The 27,537-nt window shown below is 37.0% G+C and overlaps 2 protein-coding genes across 2 annotated transcripts; one reads left to right on the forward strand and one right to left on the reverse strand.

Moving 5' to 3' along the window:
- Positions 1–1,024: 1,024 nt before the first annotated feature.
- LOC115448004 (hemocyte protein-glutamine gamma-glutamyltransferase) lies at positions 1,025–11,671 on the forward strand. The gene is made up of 15 exons (XM_030175302.2): positions 1,025–1,101; positions 1,396–1,487; positions 2,149–2,279; positions 3,075–3,193; positions 5,553–5,685; positions 5,860–6,031; positions 6,269–6,486; positions 6,867–7,058; positions 7,477–7,696; positions 7,942–8,100; positions 8,820–8,940; positions 9,308–9,416; positions 9,634–9,794; positions 10,478–10,669; positions 11,320–11,671. Exons 2-15 carry the CDS (start codon positions 1,417–1,419, stop codon positions 11,410–11,412), a joined length of 2,091 nt encoding a protein of 696 aa, XP_030031162.1. The 5' UTR covers positions 1,025–1,101; positions 1,396–1,416; the 3' UTR covers positions 11,413–11,671.
- A 1,057-nt stretch (positions 11,672–12,728) lies between these two features.
- On the reverse strand, positions 12,729–27,134 carry LOC115448000 (nicalin). Its single transcript, XM_030175296.2, has 10 exons — positions 26,841–27,134; positions 25,259–25,446; positions 24,634–24,820; positions 23,771–23,901; positions 22,317–22,529; positions 21,488–21,712; positions 20,751–20,918; positions 18,453–18,546; positions 16,449–16,578; positions 12,729–15,179 (listed from the first exon to the last, which is right to left on the reverse strand). The coding sequence occupies exons 1-10, from the start codon at positions 27,013–27,015 to the stop codon at positions 15,038–15,040; spliced, it is 1,653 nt and encodes a 550-aa protein (XP_030031156.1). The 5' UTR covers positions 27,016–27,134; the 3' UTR covers positions 12,729–15,037.
- Between the last annotated feature and the right edge of the window lie 403 nt (positions 27,135–27,537).

Genomic DNA, 27,537 nt, shown 5'->3' on the forward strand with positions numbered 1-27,537 from the left:
CATATTAATTTATGTTTATTCAGCCTTAATTTTCAGTTTGTCCAATTGAAATTATTACTTATACGTTCGATTTGTTACAGTTTTGAAATTGCTTCGTTTTAGTTTAATTGATATCGACTTTAGATATTTTGAGTCATAAATTGTTACACACGTTTAGGGCCCTGCTGAGTGTGCCTCCTGGAAAGTCCTCCATTGAGAAGGTAATTTGTTTATGACTTGTGTACTACGTGTTATTTTTGCGGTTACACAGTTAGTTGTAAAATTAGTTTCTTCGGAATGTAAAATATTGGATAAGAAATGTTTACCCCCTTATACAATGTTGATTTTTTTGCTTTTACAAAGCCATAATACCAAAAATATATCGAATAAGTTCGAGATACGGACAGATATTGCATAATTCGACCCATTTTTTTATATTGCGTCATGACTGCCATGAGGTCGCCGGTTTGAATCCCGGATCGGGAAAACTGGTTATTATTCGGTATATCTGCTCAGCATCACCCCATCCTTCCCAGAATTTGAACCCTATTATCGTAATGATAAGCTGCAATCATACAGTACGCGGTTTTTTCCATAACAAGGTTTCATTTATGCTCTCAGTAACTTATTTTTCAAGTCATCAAAAATCCACCCTGTATACCCGTGAACACTTGAAAAGTCACCCTGTATACTCCCTACATCGTTACACCTTTACACCAATTCCCATCCAACCTTATGTTAACCTGAAGAGTCATTCATCTGAGCATCATGGACTACTTGCATCTTACGACCCATTTACGGCATAGGGCTTCCCCTGTAGCCTACACGTAAGGACGCATTCAGGGTACCTAGTACCTACGTGACCCTGCACTACCTACCATTGTTTACGCATAATACTCATTTATGAATATTCAGGCTAGAACTAAATATAATGAGGTTTTCCCAATACCACACATTATCCTGAATGTTTTGACGCAGACTTTTAATTTTTTCCCCTACTCTTTATATAAATACATATTCATTTTACTTGAAAATACATACATCAGACGACTCCTGAAGAGGCGTGAGCGCATCGAAACTTGCCAAATTAATCTACTGGAACCTTACGTGTTTAAAATAAAGGTATTTATCATTATTTCATTTTATAGTAACATTTTTTTTATTCTTTTTTTTTATTTGATAATTAATAATTGGTCCTTATATATTTGTAGCTTTAAAATGTTTTAATGTGTCTTATAAAGAAGGAAAATATTTTTAATGATTGCATTAAAAATACTATTTGATTAAATTAGTTTTACCTGTTTTTAAATTTTAATACATTTTCGCACTAATTATATTTCCACAGTAAACGGTACGCCACAAAACTTACAAAAGGTGATAATCTACCCATCCATCTAATATATAGATTTTTTCCAGGTAATCTAGAACAAGTGCATCATGAGTCCGTTGCAAGTAAGCGAAGTACATTTCTATCCCAAAGAAAACGCAAAAACCCATAACACTAACAAGTGAGTATCATTGTTTTTATTACAAAACATTAGTTATTTTACGCTGTGTAATTTATTATTCATGAAATTATACGTATTTTATGTGCCGGTTCGGAATTTTACTCCATGACGTTCCTATTGTTTTCTGTGTAGAGCTAGATAGAGTACTAATAATGTCGAGTCAGCCCTTTCAATATGTCATTGGCATGGTTGTATAGCCGATAGCATACGCTGTACGACTACCGCTCTAAAGTCTTTGGTTCGAATACTGGATCAGGCAGTGATATTGGGATTTATACTTATTATTAGCCTAGCGTTAGGAATTTGTGCCCAATACGGCTACAGACTCATCCTCCATTATATTATGGGATGGAATAAACACGGTAAAAAGTTGGTGCATTAGATGCGCTTCTGCTTACCCCTTCGGGGATAAAAGGCATGAAAAATATTTGGAGAAGACTTTCAGAATCAAAGTTAAAATAAAAAAAATATATATATTCTTGTCTGAAATAAAAACTAATCTTAATTTATAATTTATGAAATATATAATTTAGTATCACCCAAAACCTATAAAAGAGAAGCCTGTAGCAATCGGGGTGTATAGACGCTTGGCCACTGCCTTACGATAATAAACATTCCTATTGAAATTCCACAAAAGACAAACTTATCAATGTTTTTTCAGGTACGATGTAGTAAACGAAGAAGATCCAAAAACCACAATAGTCCGTCGCGGGCAGCCGTTCAAGGGCATGGTGCGTTTCAACCGGCCCTATGACGAAACCAAGGACTTGGTACAGCTTGTGTTCTCTCTTGGTAAGTAGTATCATGCTCCATCTGATTGTATTTTATTTATTTACTAGCGACCCGCCCCGGCTTCGCACGGGTGCAATATTTCTCCACCATTTAATGGATGTTATTATACATATAAACCTTCCTCTTGAATCACTCTATCTATTAAAAAAAACCGCATCAAAATCCGTTGCGTAGTTTTAATGATTTAAGCACACGTAGGGACAGAGAAAGCGACTTTGTTTTATGCTATGTAGTGATAATCCTTCTTCTTCTGCTTGGCCTCTCTTCTCCTTCTCTGGCCTAGGCGCCAGGATTCGCCTTTCTACTGAAATACTTCTATTTCTCCTGGTGTTTTGCGTCTTGCTCAGCGAGACCATTTAACTCTCATATCTCCCCGGAGAACGTCAAGCCATCGCTTCCTGGGCCATCCGCGGGGAAATACACCTGTTATTTTAAAAAAAATATATACAATTCTAATGTTATAGCTAAGCCTAAGTTAATCAGTAAAAGCCTTTTTGAGCATATTCCGCAATTTCATAAACTTCAGCTGCATTTATCAGAATCTTTATAATGGAGTACAATAAAACAAATAGATCTAAAAATAACACTGCACTTATTAGGTATTTGTCTTTAAATAAATTATAATTATATTATTATGAAATTGAATACTAAATGCCGATTGATTAAACCACATGGAAACCATTGTTTGAAAAATTTAAACATCACGCAGACGCAACATTACAAATAGGACAGATATCTTTACCAAGATTGTATAGAGGATTGGAGACAAACTCTTGAAATTGTTACTTTTTTTAGGTAAAAGAGTACACATGGAAACCCAAGGAACCATGTACATTCGCCCCGACGCTGTGCAGGACAAACACACGTGGACAGCCAAACTGACAGCATCCAAGGAGAATACTCTTTCCTTTGAAGTAAGCAACTTCTATTATTGTCCTTTATCAAGTCGTCCAAGACGTTTTCTTTGGAGGAGCAATGTTGCTCATAACTTACATAAACAGTATCATTCAGACATGTTCAGAATTTCTATGCACGAGTTAGGTTTACTTTTTCTTCTTTTAAAAATGGCTCCAACGTTTCATCAGTGATTTTGCCAATGTCGACTAGATAGGAGGTAAATATTAACATAAGTTTATTATAATAACTTTCGACCCAAATTGAACTAAAAAAATTATTAAACCAAAGAGCTTCTTAGATTTTGTAAAGTCTGAGAGCTTATCATAGAGTTTACAAACCACAGGAGTTTTCACAACAATAAGACTAAATGGAAATACATAACTATGTACGCGACATGCTATTAAACAGATTTAGACATTTAATTTTAAGTCAGGGGTTCCTAAAGTTGTATCACCCCACGCCACCCTAAAGCCTAAAATAGAAATGCCCCTTTTTAATGAAATCTAGTATGCTAATATAATGAAAATGCGTATCTTTGTTTGTATCGCATTGATGCTTTAACTATTTTACAAATCGTTTTTAAGCTATAGAAAATGACATATGATCCTTACAACTAGAAAAAGTACTATTCTTGAGTGATAGAAATTGACAAAATCGGTTAAGGCTCCGCTCTACATATTGTCACACGTCCCAAACGGGGCGTGCCCCCCAGTTTCAAAAACAAAGAATAATAAACATATAATAATAATAATATCAGCCCTGTATTATATACTTGCCCACTGCTGAACACGGGCCTCCTCTACTACTGAGAGAGATTAGGCCTTAGTCCACCACGCTGGCCTAGTGCGGATTGGTAGACTTCACACACCTTTGAAATTCCTATAGCGAACTTCTCGGATGTGCAGGTTTCCTCACGATGTTTTCCTTCACCGTTAAAGCGAACGATAAATTCACAAAGAATACACACATGATTTTTTAGAAAAGTCAGAGGTATGTGCCCTTGGGATTTGAAACTGCGGACATTCGTCTTGGCAGACCGTTCCACACCCAACTAGGCTATCGTCGTTTTAAATAAACATATACTTATAGGTATATCGATCAAGGGTTACCTATAGAGGGCGAGTCACAACCCGATCTAAATACTTATATTAATATCCCCATCAGAATCCTTATAGTAAAACAAAGCAATCTAAATACTGTACTTCTTAGGTATTTGTCTTTGGGTAAACATTAATGGATTTCATTCAATTATCGAACAGGAAAAATCACACCACAAGTGAAAAACCACAATTAATAATAAACATAATGTTTTTATTATATAATCTTACAAAATAATAATATTGTTTTCGAGACTTTCGAGGCATCAAATCTTGGAGCGGGAAAGTTTATATTAAGTTTTGTTGCCCCATCAGTGCTGTTGAATGGTATCCGGTTAATAGATAATGCCAGATTTACGGTAACTATTAAATCTAGCTAAATGAGGATATCATAACATCTTTGACCTCTCCGGAATTGGGAAATATATACAACTAGCGACCCGCCCCGGCTTCGTACGGGTGCAATGCTGACTATTTAATGGATGTTATTATTATACATATAAACCTTCCTCTTGAATCACTCTATCTATTAAAAAAACCGGATCAAAATCCGTTGCGTAGTTTTGTAAGATTTAAGCACACATAGGGACAGAGAAAGCGACTTTGTTTTATACTATGTAGTGATGCTACTACGTAGAGTCAAAGGGGTTGAAAACAATTATAGCTCAGCTCGAAGGGGTCAAATCGCGACGTCAGATAGTAATTTTTTCCCTTAAGGTAACCGTCGCGGTTTCACTCACGATTAATTCAGTTTCAGCCGCTGTGGTTTACCAATACAATTAAGAAATATCCAAACAGAAATATACTTTGTACATTTTACAATTATTGTGACGTCCTTGATATCGGCGGTTGAAATGCTAATTGACATATACGACATTTTTTTTTAAAAAATACTTAACTTAATTAAAAAAAAAACATAGAAAAACGTGCTGATTTTTTAATTGTTGACGATGAGCCAGTACTCAACCGGTTAAGATTAAAGAATAGGCGTTATAAGAAAAATATTTATTTACATACGAAGAAAAATTCTCAACTGACAAGTAAGTACATAAAAACACTATAGAGGAATCGGAATTTAAATAATTAAAAAACAAAACCAAATTCACCAAAAAGTATTTGCGTCGCCAACATGTTAGAAAATGAGTGTCGCAAAAAATGTCGCTCAAGCCAATTAGCCTTCACACTTGGATAATATACCTACAATACTGAAAAAAATATATAGATTGCGCCTACGTAACATCCCTAGCTAGAAACTATATTAACATTTCTTTTAAATCAGGTAACAACTCCAGTCACTGTTCCTGTGGGAAACTGGGCACTCCAGGTAGTCACTAGACTAAAGAGCACGTCACAAAGGATGGTATACAAATACGAACAAGACCTCTACATCCTCTTCAACCCATGGAATCAAGGTGAGATTTTGAAGACATTAGAAATATATAGACTGATAGCAGTTGTCATTTTTATAAGCATTTAACTTCGTTATTTGTTAGTCGGGTATCAAGTTTTTACTCTGAATATATGTAGCCAAATATATTGAATAGCGTCTTGGGACGTTTTTAATTAATGCATTTTTTGCCTTTCAGATGACCAGACTTACATGGAGGACAGCAAGCTCCTCAAAGAATACGTACTGCAGGACGTCGGCAAGGTGTGGCAGGGGCGCTTCAGCAAGCCCTGGGCGTTCGGCCAGTTCGATGATGTAGTCCTGCCAGCCTGCATGTACATGCTAGAAAGAGCTAATATGCCCTTCCACCAGTAAGTGATCTCGTTATTTTTTTATTTATTAATCTATACAAATTAGAACTGATTAAATAACCACGAAGACAAATGCCAATCTTACTATACTATACACAAGTGCCAATGCAACACTAAGTAGCTGGTCGCATCAGGGTTCAGGCCTCTGTTAGTACTCAAGTAGTTCTGGAAGGCATAGCTTTCGCTGATATTCTCTTCTAGTCATTGATTGTAAAATAACATTTTTTCTACCTATAGTCGTGGAGACCCAATCAAAATGTCCCGTATCATCTCCCGGATCGTAAATGTAAATGACGACGGCGGCGTGGTTATTGGCCGCTGGTATGGAGAATACAAAGATGGGACAGCACCTTGGGATTGGACGGGCTCCGTGGACATCCTCAGCCAGTACCTGAAGACCAAGCGCTCCGTGGCTTACGGACAATGCTGGGTGTTTGCGTGCGTACTTAACACTGGTAAGTTATAAATGAATTTGCCAGATTAATATAGATTCATACATATAGATACTTATGTATCGGCATATTTTCAAAGGAAAAAAATCCCGCTAAAGTTCTCCGTAACAATTACGAAAACGTAAGAAGCCAGGCCTGTTTGGTAAGAAGGCTTGCTCCATCTAATATCGTGTAACTAAAGGGAGAATTTAATATATAGTTTTAAAAAAATAACAAAGATGTTTTGATTTTTGTAATGTTACAAATATTTAACAGTTTTAATTTTTAACCGACTTCAAAAAAGGAGGAGGTTCTCAATTCGACTGTACGTTTTTTTGGGTGATTATTAGGCGATTACTCCGCCAATTGTGGACTGATTTTCAAGATCCTTTTTTATATTACAGTTTGCCGCGCTCTTGGTTTGCCATCTCGCGTGGTGACCAATCTTTCATCAGCTCATGACGGTGACAAGTCCTTAAGCATAGACAATTACTTCTCGGAAGACATGAAGGAACTACCAGACATGTCGCCCGACTCCATCTGGAACTACCATGTCTGGAATGACGTTTGGATGGCGCGCCCTGACTTGCCCGCAGGTATGAATCAAAATATTATTATGTTGCCCAATTTGAAGTTAAGTATAACAATTTATTTATTCAGATTGTTGCCACCAACAGTTAAAATTTTAAAAAGTTGTATATTTGTAATAGGTAGATATTGTAACTTTGACTTTGCTGATGAACAACACCTCAGTCCCCTCCGTGACCATGAAGGCTGCAAAGTCTTCGAAACGAAGAAAACGAAAATATTAAAACCGCGATAAAATCCGGAAACATAGTTTAATTATAATTTATTTAAAAATAAACTACACCGCCTGTCTGATTTAGTGGCTATATATCTGATAATAACTTGTTAAATCAGTCAATAATTTCTACAAAATAGAAATCTATTGTGCTCCAGACCATTTATAAAGATAGAATATATTGGTATGCTATTTTTTTTTTAAATCCTCAGGCTTCGGCGGGTGGCAAGCTGTAGACGCGACTCCTCAGGAGCTCTCCCAGGGCATGCACCAATGCGGGCCAGCGCCTGTGATAGCCGTCAAAAAAGGAGAAATCGGATTTAATTATGACGTAGACTTCCTATTATCAACAGTCAACGCTGACGTATTGCATTGGAGAAAGGACGATAATGCAGAGCTGGGATACTCCGTAGTTGGTTCGGATAAGTACAAGTAAGTGAACAGTTCTTTAAAGTATTTTGTTACCATTTGTAAATTTGTAACTCTGGCCCAATGCTAGAAGAGCCAAAGGACATTTCTGTATAAATTGATTATCTAAAAAATGTACGCATAATGAAAGACATACTCAAAAAAAATACATAGGTACATAGGTTACTTTTAGTTGTCATATGTCCTGAAGGTGTGTGCGAAAACTACTAAAAACAAAAGTTGCTCATCATCTCTGTTTTGTTTCATAGGGTCGGCCGTCAGATCCTCACTAAGAAGCCATTTGTCTTTGACCCTTATGGTGACAAAGATGTAGAGGACATCACACATCAGTACAAATACAAAGAGGGCACCAATTCAGAGCGGATAGCACTGATGAACGGTGTACGTCAATCTGAGAAGGCCAGGAGGTTTGTAATAATAATTCTCCGAAGCTTTTTTAGCATATATGTTATGTTTACAAAGTGATTGAGCCATGCTATAGCCATATTTGTTGATAGCATAAATTAGCGAACGGTAATACCACTCTGGCACAGATATACTTTCTGCCATTTCATATACTTAGGATATCCGGAGGTCCAACTATTCTCTTGCCTTTTCTATTCTTTTCCTTTAAACCATAAAGTATTTGTCATGCTTAAAATACTTCAAGAACCATGGATGCGTCACTGTCAGTTGGTAGTAAAGAAAAAGACCCACTAGTACGTTTGTTGGCTCATGTTAAAAGATACGTCATGAGCCAGCTAGTTGGTACAACTAATGCTAAATGAACACCACCTCCCACATAATTTCAGGGCAATCTTGCGTGTGTTGATTTAATAGATATTGAATGCCCACGAAGCGATGGTAACTGATGCCCGACGAGAAAATACTCTTAATAATTCAACATTATCACTTATAATAATGCAAGTTTCTCCCAATTTCTGACACTAATACTCCGCCATCAGTCGGCACTATAAGATATAAATCCTTACTAGGAACAGGATCTTAATATCGAAATTACAGTAAATTGCACGTTAAGTAGGAATATACTCCTAAAAACTTTCTACTGCCATCACCGTTTTTAATTAAGCTATCCGAAATCCAGTCTCTGTTAATTATAGACCATTATTATTAATCTGATCCGCAGGTATTACGACGTACTGAAGACGATGAATAATGACGTCAAGTTCTCGCTGAGGGACATCGAGACAGTGACCATCGGCAATGACTTCAGCGTCGCTGTTGACATCGAGAACACTTCTGATAAAGTGAGAATCATTGATTACCTACGTGTTTAAAAATGGTTTTGAAATTGAAATAGATAGATGATGCTTCACGTTAGATACAGAGGTATTATGAGTTAGAGAACTCAGAAAGAGAAATAAAATATACCAGATATTGTTTTATGCACTGCTTCATGAGGGGACATCTACAGAACACATATCAATCGACATCAATTTATTTAATTGTCCTTTAACTCCCGATTATTGTGTAGTATCGTAGAATATTGCCATTTTGAATTATTTGAGATAATTCTTGTTCGATTTTATAATAGCTGCTTTCAAATCGTCGGTAAAATTAGAAATAACATATTAGATACACACCTATTATAATCTGTCTTTACTCTGGATTCAGGGCCACAACGTCAAGGCCTCGTTGTCAGCAATCAGCGTGTACTACAATGGCGTAAGAGCTAATGTAGTGAAGGAAGTAGAACAAAACATCTTCGTAGGCCCGCACAAAAGTAAGCTTTAATGATTTAATTTCTTATTAGGTAAAAAATAAAAAAAAAATATGCAGAATCAATTTTTAAATTTATATGCAAATCTGCCATTGTTGTCTGCGAATATATTTTTTAAAGGAATAAACAAAGTATCACAAAGTATACAACCCCAGTAAAAGTATTTATAACACAAATCGTAATTTGTAAAACATTACAATAAGTAAAATAATTATTGCAGAAGAAACTATGAGCGTTTCGGTGACATACGGAGAATATTTACCAAAGTTGGTAGAGCACTGTAACATGAAGATATCTGCGATGGCGATGGTTGAGGCAACCAAGCAGGCGTGGGCAGATGCCGATGACTTCCAAATCCTCAAACCTAAAATTGACTTTAAGGTGAGAATGCACAATATATTACACTTTTCACATTTAATATAAATATTATTTTTTATATGACAATCATAAGAAACAAAAAGCATAACCCATACAAAAACATCATTGATCGCTGCCGCGTACAAGACAGAATTATATTGTTTAAATAAGTAGATATATAAATACCGACAAGGCTTTGTGAATGATTCAATTCGTAATGTTCAGACGAAATTTTTCGTTAATAAAAATGTACATTATTGTAACAAAATAAATATACACAGAGGAAAATGTGGTTTACCACGCATTATATAGATATTAAATAAGGTATACATTCAAATGAATCAATTGAATAATGCTGTAAAATATGAATTTATTTATACCACTTTTATTAACATTCAATTGTTTTCCGAAGCGAATAATGATTCCCTTTGTGCGTCATTACAATACCTACCGACTTTATATCTACCTAGTGAAATGTTTTAGAAAGGACTTCGTTTTAAACTGCTATGTATTGCTACAAATAAATTACTTTTTTCTTTTCTTTGTGTACGCCAAGACTAATTAACTTTTTGTCTTAGTTCAACTTAAATAAGAGAAATTTTATTTAAAAATAAATTATGCCTGATTCCAATATTTACTCGATATCTCAAGGCTATAATATGCAATCTCTTCGAAATGTAATTGTAATTCTACGCTATGTCCTTCAGGTCAACAACAAACTAGTCCTGAACCAACCTTCACCAGTGGTGTTGTCCTTCAAAAACCCTCTGGACCGCCCTCTTACTGGTTGCGAATTTCGACTGACGTCATCAGGCGTCGTTGGCAGGACGATGCATCTGCCCGCTGCCAACGTGGAGGCACATGGAATGGTTCATGCTGAGCTAAAGTTAATGCCTAAAGTAAGCCCAAATCTTATATAGAATACAATACTTTCATAGTGGTGAACTGGTGGTAGGTCTCTCATATGTGGGCGTCCGCCTGGATAGGTGCCACCGCAATGTCTATTTCTACCGCCAAGCGGCAGTGTGTATAATATATCGATGGTAGTCGCTGTTGTGTTCCGGTTTGAAGGACATTGTAGCCAGTGTAATTACTGGACAAAATAAGACTTAACAACTCATGTCTCAGGATGGCGAGCGCAGTGGAATACCGCTCAATACTTAGTAATTCAAGGTGTTGGATGGTGTTTCTACTGTTTATGGTCAGTCGTATCACTTAACACCAGACATATAGCAAGCTCGTCTCGTCATTCAAAGCAATAAAAAAATGGAACCTAGAGGCACAAGGAAGAAATGCGTCTACTGACAAGCAGATACATCAACATTGCCTAAGAACTAGTGGCATTTTTAACTTAGGAATGGTAGTAAACCTTTGTACTCTTGGCTTTTTCATCATATAACGAGGATTTTTTGCCAGCATGTGGGCATCCAGATGCAATAGAAATGTCACACGTCGTACACGTACTCACTTATTGGAACGTTGCCGAACATGTCACTTGCATCTCCATTGTTTTCGGGACGCATGGCCTAAATGTTTTTTTTTTTTACAGAAACTGGGCAAAGTCGAGTTTGTGGCGACGTTCAAGTCGGTCCAGCTCACCGACGTTCATGGAGCTGCCAGTGTAGAAGTCTTGCCAAAATAATCATGAAGATACACGGCTCGTGCAATTTTAAAACTTGCGAAATCACTTAGATAACAGGCTTAAGTATATTATCATTTAAAAAATATATAAAAACAACGTTGAAAATGTAACAATGTGCCATACTTACCTTTTAAGTTGTGTTAAAATACAATGGTAGCTTTATTTCTAGACAAAGTAAATGTTTTATCTCAAAATATTTTTGTTTATATGGATATTTTTGTAAGACTTTAAACTTTATAATAAATGATAAATTATTATACTTGTGTATTTTTCATTAAGCATTAGTACCTATCTTCTGTTTTCACAATGCTTTTAACGGACTGTAGCTTCAAACTGTCCATACTAATGATACTGATCAACCAATGAAAACAGACAAGCTGCAGTTTGAGGGTGCACACTTTGACTCACCCAGTCCGTACTGCTTTACCAGGATGAAAGCTGTGAATAGTATATATCCGATCTCATCTTTTGTTAACTGCAACTCTTTGCAAGAACATGGCTCTCCATTTGAGCTTTAACTTTATTATTCATGATGCTATATAACAAACGGCACTCGCATTACTTCCTACTATAAAAACAACTGAATCCCTCACGCATCGAAAGCGGTTTCGTCGTCTCCGGCAGTACTTACTTGCACAGCTACCAGCACTGTGGTCCATCTAGAGTCACACCAAGTTACAATAACACATTGTAACTTGGTATTACAATGTGTTATTAATTAAATTAAATTAATCTTTATTGTTGACCATTTTTAAAAACTACAATAACAAAAGTGAACGATAATAGCTGCTGTAGTTAAAACTGTAACTTGGTGTGACTTATTGTTAATTGACATTGCGAAATATGTGTTATTTATTTATTGCTTTGAATGACGAGACGAGCTTGCTATTCGCCTGATGGTAAGCGATACGACCGCTCATAAACTGTAGAAACACCATCCAACACCTTGAATTACAAAGTATTATTTTGTATTCCACTGCGCTTGCCATCCTGAGGCATGAGATGTTAAGTCTTATAATTAGCAAAATATTACTAGAAGACCGGGAGGTGTGGCTTAGCTGCAACTATAACGTAGGATTATATCCTCTTTGGCTGCAACGTCACAATGGCGTCGGTGCATCATGCGTTCGATGAAAAAGGCGGGAAGTTTAAAATGGCCAGCTCGCGCGGACCACTGCGTCACCCATACATTTTTGTGTTTTGAATTTTTAGATCGTACGGACGTTTACATAATTTGGCTAGCTATATTTTTGTGTAATATATTTGATCGACTTTCAAATGGACAATTACTAGTAACTATAAATCAAACAACAATATTAAAAACAAAATTTTATTATCAATTCCATGCAAAGTTCACCATTTATGCTTACACCGAACTCAAGTACTAATGCTTTGTTCAGAACAACTACTGACTTGGACAAACTTGTTGACACTGGCTAACAAAGCCAGAGGGTAAAATACTTTATACCGCAGAGATAGAATCTGAAATGCTTTGAAGTAAAATAATTATCGATTTTAGAAAGAATATTTACTATTCAAAGTTTATAAATTTTCTTTTACCTTTTGATATTGTTTGGTCAATAAAAAAAAATCGAAGTATTAAAAAAAATCAATTTCGAACTTTATTACTTTTAAAAGCAAAAACAAGTTTGTCCACACAGGTAACTAAAAAAATATATCTTAGAATAACATCCACTTCCATCATTTTAAAATGCACCATAAACCTATGTACATTAAATCTGTTTTTAAACTAAATCAAATGGAAAAACACAACAAGCGCAGTACATAACTTACATTTTTTATCCCTATGTGTTTGGTATAACGGCTTTCTGGCCACTTGATTGAGGAAAATGACATTTACACATTCGAAATAGGGACGTTCCATATTAACTACTAAATCGATGGCGATTCGATATCGATTATGGGCTGACATAGATATGACAGAGCGTAAGGAAGAGATTTTTTCTGTCAAAGTAATATCGACATTAATTTCATCGACATAATATTCAAAATCAATTAACAAAATGTAATGCAATTTATTCTTCTGTTAATGGATTTAGAATATTATTTCAATTAATACAATGTTGATATTAGTTTGACAGTAAAAAAACTCTGCTTACACCACGCGTGGTTCAGGCCTTTTGACTTTTTTTCCCGCCAACTATCCCTCCTATAACTCTGAAGCTACGTCAATGCAAACAATAGATCATTTCTGGATTGTACTGTGCTATTATTTATCCTCTAACAAGGGGCCACAACGCCAATAAGCAAGTAGAATGCAGTGTTTGGGCACATGTAACTGTCGATAAATTATCTCAAGGAACTTCGAGTGAGGACGGCCAACAAAACTACATCATAATATGATTTCTCTTTACAAACATTAAAATTGCTGACATTAACAAAGTTTTACTTCTTATTATTGGGGTAAGTTTTAATTGGCTCTAAGTTGCTGTAAAATTTGCTTTTTTGCTGTAAAGTCTTTTTTTTTTAATAAATAGGGTGGTTTAAATCCTATTTGGGTATTTTTTTTGTTTTTCGTTTTTTTTACTTTTACCCCAGGTCTAAATTAATGCGAGCAACTTTAGTCGAGTAGGCTTTTCACACATAACCGTTTAATTGTGAATTTGAAATATTTATATGTATATATTTTTTCATTAAGACCAAATGGTAGGACGAAATTCAGTACTATTTTTCTAAAGATTTAGAATTGTTCTATTAAACGAATATGTGTAAGAAGGTTTGTATATAATAATTCATAAATACATTAAACATGTGATCACTGAATAATACTTAGAAACGAAATATCAACAAAAACGCTCAGTTTTTTTTTTTCATTAAATAAATAATAAAATTTCACAATTTCATACCCTTACGATTATAAAATGGGAATATTGCTTCCAATGTATTTTTATCACTAAATTCTTATTTAGTACTTGATTTAAAAAAAATTGAAAAATGTTTTTATATACAGGGTGTTCAAAATTGATCGAACTCACCTAAATTACGTCGAAGATGTCTTTTCAACTACATTAACAATTGTTTAGACATTAATCACGATTATTATTAATCGTAATAAATCTATTTCTTAATTTTCAAATATTAACAACCGCCTGTATATTAAACAAATATTCCAATATTTCCTCTTTGATTTGGACATGTCTAAGTTATATTATGTTGTTCAATAACTACTATGAAAATACGTTATGTGAAGGAAATTCGAAAATACAAAAAATATTTATTCTCGGAATGGACTTTTACTTTTTTTTGTTTGTTTATTTTGGTAACTTCTCTATTTTGGCAGGAAAAAGATAACCGACGTTAGAGCACAACTATTTTTTGTTCAAAATATGGATTATGAATCTATTAAGATATTTTTTTCTGGTGAATAAGAAACTTATAAATATTTCACTCATCATATAATATCGTCACACCCGCTTGGTTGAAAAAATAATTTACTTATTGTTTCTTGCAATATTTTAGTATATGTAATTCTTTACTCTTATTCGCACGCTTTTATTTATAGTCACCCCCCCCCCCCCCCCGCTTATATGTAATACCAACCCCATAGTCAATAGAAATACTTTCAGTATATTTCCGAATTTCCCCGCACAGTGTGCACGTTAATTTATTGAACCTTGGCCTTCCCGGTGAAGATCTTGGCGTACTCGTCGTAGAACCGCGGGAACACTTGTATCGCGAAGTACACCACGGTGAGATACGCCACAATCGCGAGGGTCAGGATGAGATCAAACACAGCTGGCTTCACACTGGAATACAAACACATTTATTAAAACTATTTCTAGAATTGAAGTATATTCTATAGACGTCAATGTCCATATAAACTATTTGTTCAAAATCTGAACTAAAATGGCGACCAAAACGTCACTGTTATAACCTATTTATTCGCTTGAACAACTAATAATTTTACTTATTTAACTAATATTTTTATTTCACATCCAGGTTAACGTTAAGACTCGAGTTCTTATATTATGAGCGCCACTTCGTACATAACGCTGTCAATGTTGAAATCATACTTAAGTCAGGTGTACGAATTGCAGTACAGTTGAGTCGAACACAATGAGTGTACGGAAGGCTAGATCTATAGTACATATATATCGATGATTTTTCGGATTTTATTGCGGATTCTTACATAAAAAGCGACCGTATCCAAGGCGCAAAACCAACCATAGTGACCCACGTATGTCGCATTACGGGATCAGCCTGTATACAGGTCGCCATTGTATTGACTGGCGAGGGATAACTATTTCTTGTCAGTCGTTACTCTATCTGGACCCCACTCCACTTACCATCAGAACCAGTGGACTCTTTGTTGTACTCCTATTTTTATATTTTTATTTTGATTTGTTTATTTGAATTTGAACGCGTAAACAAACAACCAAACAATGGCTATAGTCTAGTGGAACGAACTGCCGAAAGGAATATCCGCACGTTTAAAATCTAAGGACACACACCTCTGACATTTCTATAGTTATGTGTGTATTCTTCGTGAATTATCGCTTGCTTTAACGATGAAAGGAGGCATCGTGAGGAAATCTGCATACTTGACCTCTAGGAATTTTGAGGGTGTGTAAAGTCTACCAATCCGCACTAGACCAGCGTGGTGGACTAAGGCCTAACTCTCTCAGTATTTTTTTACAGTCCCTGAAGTCAACACTATGGGAGATCTGCGAACTGTATACTGATCTACCACGGCTAAAACCCTCTCAGGGCCCTTATTCTGTATGATAGTGTAAACGCGTAACGCGGCCGTGTCATGTTATCTTCGAGAAATGTGTGTGGAATGGTATTCTGTAAGCCAAATTTCTATAGTACTAAACATGATGGGTTGTGTTACGCACTTGTTACGCGTGCTTGTTACGCACTGTCAAAATAACGTGCGGGATAGAGAATAAGGCCCCAGTATAAGAGGCCCGTGCCCAACAGTGGGACAGTATAATACACGACTGATATTGTTAGAGTATTATCAACGCGTATTTATAGTTCAGGATAGTTTATCTACAGCCAGTAAATCTTACCTATACACGTATAACACAGCGCTGGTCGGCGAGTAGAGGGTGTACTCGGGCTCCCTCTTGTCCACGGCGTGGACGCTCACGGTGACGTCCATGTATCGGGACAGCGCTCGCTCCAAAGCGCCCGTCACTCCTGCAATATCACTGTTATCTCCAGTACTGCCGTGCTACGGGGCCGTTCAAGTATTACGTAACGCAATTTTGGGGGGGTGGGGCTCTTGTAAAACGTTACGATGCGTATCAGGGGCGGGAGGGGGGGCTCGTACAAAGCGTTATGTAACATTGGTTTTTCTATTTTAAAACAATAACAAAGGTATATTAGCGACATTCGGTATTTTGCGTAAAATAATAGGGTACCGGACTCATTCTTATTCTTAACAATTAACAAATATTACCATAATATAAATTACTAGCTTTTGGCCGCGGCTCCGCCCGCGTTATAAAGTTTTTCGGGCTAAAGTTTTCCGTTATAAAAGTCACGCTATATATTTTCCCGGGAGCCTATGTTCTTCCCAGGGTCTCAAACTGTCTCCATACCAAATTTTATCCTAATACGTTGGGTAGTTTTTGAGTTAAACTCAACGTTCGGGCAGACCGATGCAGCGGGGGACTTTTGTTTTATGATATTTTTTTGTAGAACTTTTTAAGAGGAACATTCCCGTCATACATTATTGTTGCATAACTTTAACCGTTTACGCAGCGCACGCAACAGAAGCTCTCAAAACTAATAAATTGTCCCCGTTTTTGCATCATGTTTTATTACTGCTCCGCTCCTATTGGTCATAGCGTGACGATATATAACCTATAGCACTCCAGGAACAAAGGCCTATCCAACACAAAAATATTTTTTCAGTTCGAACCGGTAGTTCCTGAGATTAGCGATTACTACTCCGCTCCTATTGGACATAGCGTGATGATATATATAGCCAATAGCATTCCAGGAACAAAGGACTATCCAACACAAAAATAATTATTCAGTTCAAACTCCAAGTTTCTGAGATTAGCCATTACTGCTCCGCTCCTATCGGTCATAGCGTGATGATATATAGCCTATAGCACTTCACGAACAAAGGGCTATCCAATACAAAATGATTTTTTTAGTTCGAACCGGTAGTACCTGAGATTAGCCATTACTGCTCCGCTCCTATTGGGTATAGCGTGATGATATATAGCCTATAGCACTCCACGAACAAAGGGCTATCCAACGCAAAAAGAATTTTTCAGTTCGGACCGGTAGTTCCTGAGATTAGGCATTACTGCTCCGCTCCTATTGAGTATAGCGTGATGATATATAGCCTATAGCACTTCACGAACAAAGGGCTATCCAACGCAAAAAGAATTTTTCAGTTTGGACCGGTAGTTCCTGAGATTAGCGCGTTCAAACAAACAAACAAACAAACTCTTCAGCTTTATATAATAGTATAGATAACACAGAAGAAATTATTAAAATCCGGTGAAAAATCAACAAGTTGTAAGTCTTTAAATTTTGGTGGAAGGGGTAATTAACAAGAAACAGAAAAGAGACGAAATACCCACATGTGACGTCATCGGGAATTACGACGCGTGCGAAAGAAAGAGATGAAGCGATATCCCCACATCGCGCCCACTTCTGCACATTACAATATTTTAAATATTAATTACTCACTCATTTTTTAACCAATTGTTATGCAGTTTTCGCAGAAGTGCTTCTTTTTCGTATTAAAAGCCATTACATATAGAATAATTTACAAAATCAAGCATAGGCCGGTCCCCTATTGTGAATATTACAAAAAATAATGTCACTTTAGAGTTACATAACTTTTGGTGGGGGTGTCATACAGGAAAACGTTATGGCGCGTTACATGGGAGAGTAGGGTTGTCAAATATCTTCAAAAAATGCGTTACGTAATACTTGAACGGCCCCTAAGCTCAAAAGCGGTATCTCAAAAGAACTTGTTAAAAAAACCTTCTATTTTAAACCCAAATTGAACTCAACAATTAACTTGACAATAGAAAAAAATGAGTTACCCGCGTTCGGTGCAGTAGTCGTGATGATTTGCGCCGCTCTCGGCTGCGATGACAAATAATTGAACCAATGCTTCACTGAAGCCTCGTCTACACTCTGAAAGAGAAAACAATAGTTTAACCTACAACAAAAAAAATATATTACATTTACGTAGTATTCGCGGTTTTAATTATTTTAGTTTTCTCGATAAAATCCGAAGAATAGTTTAATTTTAATGTCTAACATTCGCGTAAACATAAGAAATCATTTTAACGTAGCCTAGTTGAATGGAATGGCCTGCCAAGACGAATGTCCACAGGTTCAAATATCGAGGGCATACACCTCTGACTTTTCTAAAATTATATGTGTATTCTTTGTAAAATATCGCTTGATTTAACAGTGAAGGAAACATCGTGAGAAAACCTGCATACCTGAGAAGTTTTCTATAGGAATTTTGAGGGTTTGTGAAGTCTACTAATCCGCACTAGGCCAGCGTGGAGGACTAAGACCTAACCCTCTCAGTAGTATAGGCCCGTGCCCAGCAGTGAGACAATATATAATGCAGGACTGATATTATTATTATTATAATACATTTATGTAGATTTGTGTAGGTTTATTTACAGTATGGAATATGATTCACGCTTTTTAACCAACTTCAAAAGAGAGAGGTAATTATTTGCCGTATTTTTTTAGTTGATTACAGCACAAATTTTTAACCCCATGTTCCGATTTAAATTATTATTTTTACCTTCAATTTTGTGCGGCTTTGAAATGGTCCAAATTTAATTTGATTAATATCCAGTATTTATTTCCGACAACAGGCTTGACTGGGGCCCTATATAGCATTATTTTTAGTATATTACAAATCCGAAATTAGTTTGTCGAGAATTAGTAGCACAATCCATTGCACTAATTTGTAATATATGTTATATTTTATCTCATAAAAACATATTAAAAATCGTCAAGCAGGTTACCTTTTGTATTAATTAAATTCCACATGTACTACAGCCAGTCTACCTACTACTACAACTGACCATTACAAGTACACCCTTCCCCACCCCGCGGCCCCGCACATGTCCCGCTCGCTCCCTGCCGCGGCGCGGGCGGTGCGCATGATCATTTCCGCGTGAGTTTACTACAGTAGAACCCGTTTAATACGTTCACGCTTAATACGATTTCTCGCATAATACGCCATTTTGCATCAGTCCCTGCAACTTGAGACATGTTTTCATACATTCTTTAACGCATAATACGATTCGTCATCCCGTTTAATACGCCCTAATGCCAACACATATTACCTCCGCGGCAGTGGCCAGCGGACTGACTGAACTGCGGCGACCGAACGTGTGCGGGCGGCGGGTTGGCGGGGGAGGGGGGACGCGTGGTCAGTTTGTTGGTTTAGGCGGGACTACTACCTACGCTTACGCGCTCGTGCTCTATATTCTTCGTATTGTGTTGTGTGCACATCATTTGTTTGTTACAAAATGACTACAATTAAGCGAAAGGCCTTGTCAATTCAAGAAAAAATTAAGATATTGAATGCTTTTGATAAAAAATCACAAACTAAAAATCAAACTCCAACCATTGATGATAATATGGCATCGTGCGAAATTCAATCAATTGAAGATGTGAATAACACACAAGAAGAGGCTGAAAGTGATAATGACCAAGAAGATGAGTCAACTCCGATTTTGTTACACGCCCAGGCATTATCAGCAGTTAATGATTTAAGACGCTATGTAACTTCTTTGAATCAAAGCGAAGACGCACTACAAAAGTTAAATTACGTTGAAAATCTTGTAATTGTTAATGCCTCAAAATATTTTTGTCAAACTAAAATAAGTGATTATTTTAAATAACGTGATAGATACACGGCATTTTATATAACGTACATAATTTTGAAATGTACAATTCAATACCTAATATTAATACATACGTATGTAGTAGGTCCGTTTTTTATTTCCCTATATCCCGCATAATACGCTTTCCCGCTTAAGACGCGTTTTTAGTTGAGTCCCTGTGAAATCGTCTTAAACGGGTTTTACTGTATTATTATTTTTGTATTTTTATATGATCTTTTACACCAAAATCTAAGGTGTTTTAGCATTATGATATTAATTAACCCATATAGAATCGGAATATTTGCCGGCGAACATGACAACTACATGACATTACGCGTGTCACGGAAAAATAACCTTATTATGTAGTATATAAGGTTATATTCCCGTGACACACGTAAATGTCATGTAGCTGTCATGTTTGCCGGCAACCATTCCGATGCTATATGCGTTAGTCTTGTATTACAACATAATATTCCTTACCAGAACCTCGTCGTACATCTGCCTGTCCTCGTGGTTGATCTCGTCGGTGAGGTTGTAGATGTGCGAGGCGAGTGCGCGGGCGATGGCGGCGATATTATCGGCCGCGAGCCGCGCGGACTGCTCCGACCACACGTCCAGCACCGTGCTGCGGCCCGGAGACTTGTGGCTCTGGGGGGCATTGTATAACACATGATAAATACAACTATAAGTGGTGTCGGCTAGTATTATATGGTGTTTATTATAAGTGGGCACATACAATACGCATATATACTATAATGGCAAGTACAAAGGGTTAGCACGTGACTCGCGGTGGACGACGTGCGCACGCGCATGAAAATCCTGGCGCGAGCGGGCCGGCAGGGCGTCGTAGGGGAAGCGCTGGCGAGGCGCGGGGGGAATGGCGCGCTCGCGATGCACCTCCTGGCGACCGAGCTGATACACATGTCCCGCTTTATTAACCGACATCAAAAAAGGAGGAGGTTCTCAATTTGACTGTATTTTTTATGTTTGTTATCTCAGAACTTTTTACAACTCTATTTATTAGCATGCCTAACTTATATCTGTTTTATAATAAATGCGAAAAAAACTCTGTTACTCTTTCAAGATTAATTACTGAACCAATTTTGATGAAATTTGGTACAGAGTGAGCTCAAACTACAGGAAAAGAGATAAAATATTTTTTATTGTCATAAACCGAAGCCCCGAGCATTACTTAGTAACCACTATAAAACAGTTACCTGCAGCGAGCTAAGGGTAAAAGCAGTCATCCTGCGTATGCTGAACCTCTCGTGCTGCCAGGCCAGTAGCTCGTCCGCCAAGTTGATCTTCTTGTGGTTTATGGGGACGCCAAGCCGGGATTTGAAGGAGTGCGCCGCTCCCTCCGGCTTGGGCGGCTTCGACACGTGCATGGTCATAGAAGGAGACGAAGCCAAAGAGTCCAGGCACATGACGAACGACACGTCCTGTAGTTAGAAATATATGTTTATACCAAAAGGGCCCTGTTATACCGATCGCGAAGAATTGAGGAAATTAAAAATACAAATTTAGCTTCCGGAGAGTTTATCTTTGGTCAACATAGCATAAGCTATATTCTGGTGTTAAATGGCGTACATCCAGGGCGTTGTCGATAAATTTTGAGGGCATATTTCTTATGAGCTACATTTAAATATTAGGTCAATCGCTCTAGGCCACTGCTGCTTCAGGACGACGCTAGACCACTATTGGCGACGCAAATACTTTTTGGTGAATCTGGTTTAGTTTTTTAAGTATTTTAATTCCGATCCTTCGATATAATGTTCTTTTGTACTTACTTGTCACTTGAGAGTTTTTCGTCGCATGTGAATATATATTTTTCGTATAACGCCTATTTTAATTTAACGTGGTTGAGTACTGGCTCATCGTCAACAGCCACATTGATTAATTAATTCTATTTAAAAAAAAAACATTCGACTCTGTATGCCTCCCATACAAAACATTAATTTCATGTATAAGGACTTAATATTATTTTGGCAATATTGTTTTGTATACTTTATAAAAATAAATGGGATCAATATAGTCATGTTGTACCTGCAACAACGAAGCATCAGTGGAATCCAGCTGTTCCTCGAGCCACTTTTTGGCGGCGAAGTAGTTGAGGTGGTGTCCGGCGGAGGTCAGCACGAACAGCAGGTCGGGCGCGGCGCGGGTGGCGGCGGCGCCGTACAGCCGCGAGAACACGCGCGCCAGCTCCAGCACCGCCACCGCGCCCGACGCGTTCGAGTCCGCGCCCAGAGACAACTCCTGCGGGACACGTACGTCATACACTAGATACCTAATGATTTCTCACGTTTACGCGAATGTTAGACATTGAAATTAAACTTATTTTCGGATTCTATCGCGGTATTGGTGTTTTATTTTCTCCCGACGTTTCGAAGACTTTGCAGCCTTCATGGTCACGGGGGGGGACTGTCAGAAACGTCGGGAGAAAATAAAACACTAATCCCGCGATAGAATCCGAAAATTAGTTTAATTTCACTAGATACCTTTCCACAATCGGTAAGGGTCCGTTCAAGTGTTACGTAACGCATTTTTTAAAGATTTTTTACCCCTCCGTGTAACGCGCCGTAACATCTTCATGTACGCCTCCGTCCCCAGTTACGTAACTCTAGAGTGTCATATTTTTCTAAAATTCACAATTATGTCACGCAAAGTACCAGAAAGTCGTTAGAATGCCTTTGTTATTGTTTTAAAATAAAAAAAACTAATGATACATAACGCGTTGTACGGAACTTCCCTCACGCCCCTGTAACGCATCGTAACGTTTTACAAGAAACCCCCCTCCCCCTCTCCCCTCCAAATTACGTTATATAATACTTGAACGGCCTCTAATACAAAACAATAAATCTATGGAAATTACATATCTTACGATATTACTTATTAGATATTATCTTAATTACTGGTGGTTGGGCTCTTCATATGTAAGAGTCCGCCTGGGTAGGTAAAACTGCAATGTCTATTTCTGCCGCCAAGCAACAGTGTGTAGTCACTGTTATGTTCCGGTTTTAAGGACATTGTAGCCAGTGCAACTACTGAACATAATAAGACTTAACGTCTCACGTCTCAGGATGGCGAGGGCAGTGGAATACCAAACAATACTTTGTAATTGAAGATGTTGGATGGTATTTCTGCTATTTATGGGCAGTCGTATCGCTTAACATCAGGGGAACGGGAAGCTCGTCTCGTCAATCAAAGCAATAAAAATATATAATTAATGTATATTAACGCTCGGGTCTGTTCTCTTACAATTATTATCTTCTATTAACATAAAAAATTCAGAAGGTTAGGTGGTGAAAGGTAAACTTTCCCATTACGCGCCCATACCTACTCGAGCCTAATACTTACATTTTAAATATCATTATCATCCTTCAACCACTTATAAATCATCTGATCCAACATAACAATTTACTTATGTTGCATATAAAATTACGTATGAAATGAAACGTAAAGAACAAACATATTTAATGACCAGAAAAGGCACGTACGGGCACAAGTCCGGACGAGTCGTAGTGTGCGACGATGACGATGGTCTGGCCGGAGCCCGACCGGCCGACCAGCTTGCCGTGCAGCGTCACCGGCTTCGAGTCCAGCTTCTGCGGGGCAGACGCTGATACCACTGTCGGGACAATATCAATCAGGCTTGTGTTTATTGATTTGAGCGCGTTAGAAATTAAAATTAAAATATTTTTAAGATTTTATTGCGGTTTAACACCTCAATCTCACGAAGGCTGCAGTGTTCGAAACGTTGGGAGAAAACTAAAATATTAATACCGCCATAAAATAGTTTAATTTTAATGTCAGGCTTGTGTTTTTCTTATTTGTAGAATTTCTTTAAATAAACAGGGTCATTTCGACATTGCGTTACTAAACGAAACCACATACATACTTATCTTCTTTAATAATGAGATTCAAACAAATGAATATTAATAAAGTCACTTTAAATTTACATTGCCATTACTACTCTAAGAAAATTCGTCGCATCAACAACATCACACTTTCATTAATAAATACAGTTACGCATAAGCCATATTCGCACTAAACTACAAAATGATAAAAAAATCAGCAAAGTTCTTGTGTAAAAATATTCGCTTTTCATTTGTCTCATAACTTTATGAGACATAAACTTGAGTATGTAGTTTCATTTATTAACGCATGACAAAATGACGCTGTAAATTTAAATAAATTCTTGACAAAAGGAAAAATGGGTATTTATCCCCTTATTAATATAAGTATAATATTTTTCTATTAGAACATAAAGTTTTTTTTTTTTTATTTTTGCAATATTGAGTGAAAATGATCTGTACCTTACGAAACAATCACTCATATTATTCCATCAATATTATCTCACCAATTTGATATCCATTAGACGAGACGGTGTTCATCATGGCCTCCAAAGCTGTGCCAGATCTGTCATCAGTGATGAAGCTGTGCTGCAAGTCACGGAGAATGTCCTCAAACTCAGGCGTCCACTTGGCAAAGTATACTGGCGCGTTCAGCTCTTGCTGTGTCATCGCCATCTCCAGGAGTTGGATGTGCTGTAACAATTAAATATACTATACTGGTGGTAAGATATATTTTATATCCGTCCGGATAGCGACCACCGTACACAAGGTTTTAAAATCCGCCATAGTGGCCCACGTAAGTGTTGCATTCTGGGATCAGATTGTGTATATCCAGTTCAAACAGGCCGGCATAATTGAGCCGACTGCCAAGGGGTAATCTATCATCAGTCGACATTCTAATGGACCCCAATCCAACTTCTCTTTGGATGAATTGAGGTCATTTTGTAGCAGTCAAAGTCCACGCAGACGAGATAGTGAGCCATTATGGCTAGAATACCCTTTGGCACTACTGAACCAATAAAAAAAACAGAAAGGTACAGTGTTTAAATGACAAAGGTCATAATTTGGATTACTTTTAGTCCACACTTTCGCACAGAAATCGCAAGCAATATTTAGCTATTAATATCTCACCTCTTTTTCCTCAGGGGTCAGCAGAGTGCTATTCTGTGGTAAAACGAGCAGCAGAGCGCCAGCTTTACTGCGGATCTCAAGGAACTGTTCTATGGTGATATCCTGGATGCGAGCGACGACGCAGTGGCGCGAGGTGCTCCACGACGTGAGGGAACGGCCTTCCAGGTTGAAGCTGGCGCTACGGCATCCTGCAAGACAATGTTTTATAAACATGTTATACTTTTTGCCTGTCTTTGAACGTGCCACTAGTGTATACCTTCTACTATGGCCAAAACTAGCTTTTTGCCTGCCTGAGTACAATACCGCTTCTTACGACTTCGTAAGTACTCTGTCGTAGGTATAAGAGATGACAATAGATGGTGATGTTATTAATATAATCTACATCTATAATATAAAAATGAATCACTAAATGTGTTGGTAAGCGCATAACTCAAGAACGCCTGGACCAATTGGGCCAATTTTTTTTTTTAATATTCGTCGAAGCTCAAGGATGGTTTTTACGGCGAGAAAATATCAAATAATTGCCGGAAAAACCCTAAAAACAGTCCTTTTCTTTATCCCATACAAACGTTTTCTAACTAATACGTAGAGTCAATTTGAGCTTTATTGCTATTGTATAAAGTTCACTGTTGTCTAAGCAATGTAGGTGTGTTCCTAACATCAAAGCAGTGTGCGTTGGAGCACAGAATATAATAATGTAATGTCGCATTCTGAAACTCAACAAAAGTGATATCGCGGACCTGACTAAATTGAACAGTCACAAAATTTTGTTTGATTCCCTGGCGCATAGACAAATAAATCTGATGGTTTTTCAACACGGGAACAGGCAACATACAATTGACCATGGAGAAACAGAATATAATAATGTAATGTCAAATCAAACAAGGTTCTGTTCAGGAGAATTTTTGCCCCGACAATAAAATAGATAGGAACAAAAAACTGTCATATTACAAATCTTTTTGACAGGACGAAGTCTGTTAGGTCCGCTAGGACAATCATTAAGTGTTTGTTGTATTAATCTGGAAAACCCATCCTTCTCCCATGGTCAATTTTATGTTGCCTGTTCCCGTGTTGGAAAACCATCAGATTTATTTGTTGGAATTTATCTTGATTATTTGTGGTAGATGTAAATAAGGCGTTTTATAGAAATATTCAATATACCTCCAAAAAAAAACTTGCTAGCCTATTGAAAGCAAACAAGCCTGCTTGTTTATGTCTGTGGAATTTTGTAATTTAGGATTCTATATTATACTGCACTGTAGTCGACTAAATATTAATTATCCTTTTACCTAATAATTACAACGCTATAACATTTCCCCAGATCAAAGACTTCATTAGATTTTATACATTTGTCACCTAGTACAATATCTGTTCTTGGAAAATGGAAGGTGAACTTTCATCTTATATTAGGATCGAGGCTTAGCAAACAGAATATAAAATACAAGGTAAATGAAGCATACACAAGATAACGCCAATCACAAACCAAATAGTCCTAAAAATGTTAATGAAACATAACCTCAAAATTCTAGGTCAATAATTTTAACTTTCATAAATTAAATCTTTCAAAGCAAATTCCACTCACCATGGGGTACGGTGTGGAGATCATATTGCTGCATTCTATACACAGAAAACTCATGAGACGCCGCAACTGGGTTCACCGGAGACATTATGATAAAAATAGGCAAAGCAACAAGAAGGTAGTAAGGCAAATAGCCTTTAAATATCTCGGCAAAGCCGTCCGCCTCGTCCAACCACATTTTGATGTTTAAAGATTATGTTTAGTTAACGAAATTAACACAAAAACCAATTTTCACCACATAATCCAATAAGAAACCCTACGTGTGATAACTCGGTCAATGACATTTCATTTTTTAATTTTTATCTTTTCCTTTTCACGTTTTCGTTTGGAAATAATAAGCATAGGAAACAATAATGTACAGCTTACATAAATTATTGTAATATTTAATTGAATAATGATAACATAAAACAAATTTTACCAAATAATACTATCATGAGGTCAGAGAACCGTTATTTTTTATTCTTAATATTTATTTCTTTTGTGTTTAAGATCAATAAAACATAGGGGCCAGACAAAATCTCAAGTGTCACATGTCACAGTCACAGATAATAAAAGACTTTGACATATCATTCTTTTTCGTCACACTTAGTTCGGGTTAAAACCACTAGGTGCTTAACTGGCGCTAATAAAGTAGAGAGGTCTTGAATGTATTGGTATAAAACTGTTATTGAAAAGCGCGGAAATTAAAAACGATCTTGTT

The sequence above is a fragment of the Manduca sexta genome, chromosome 16 (genome assembly GCF_014839805.1).
Source record: "Manduca sexta isolate Smith_Timp_Sample1 chromosome 16, JHU_Msex_v1.0, whole genome shotgun sequence".
In the NCBI taxonomy this organism is placed as follows: domain Eukaryota; kingdom Metazoa; phylum Arthropoda; class Insecta; order Lepidoptera; family Sphingidae; genus Manduca; species Manduca sexta.

Coding starts and splice junctions, on each gene's coding strand:
- LOC115448000 (XM_030175296.2), bottom strand. CDS start 27,015: ATGTGGTTGGACGAGGCGGACGGCTTTGCCGAGATATTTAAAGGCTAT. Junction 25,447..26,840: donor TCTCCACACCGTACCCCATG/GTGAGTGGAATT, acceptor ATTGTCTTGCAG/GATGCCGTAGCGCCAGCTTC. Junction 15,180..16,448: donor GCTGTGTTATACGTGTATAG/GTAAGATTTACT, acceptor TTTGTATTCCAG/TGTGAAGCCAGCTGTGTTTG.
- LOC115448004 (XM_030175302.2), top strand. CDS start 1,417: ATGAGTCCGTTGCAAGTAAGCGAAGTACATTTCTATCCCAAAGAAAAC. Junction 6,487..6,866: donor TGCGTGCGTACTTAACACTG/GTAAGTTATAAA, acceptor TTTATATTACAG/TTTGCCGCGCTCTTGGTTTG. Junction 9,795..10,477: donor AACCTAAAATTGACTTTAAG/GTGAGAATGCAC, acceptor TATGTCCTTCAG/GTCAACAACAAACTAGTCCT.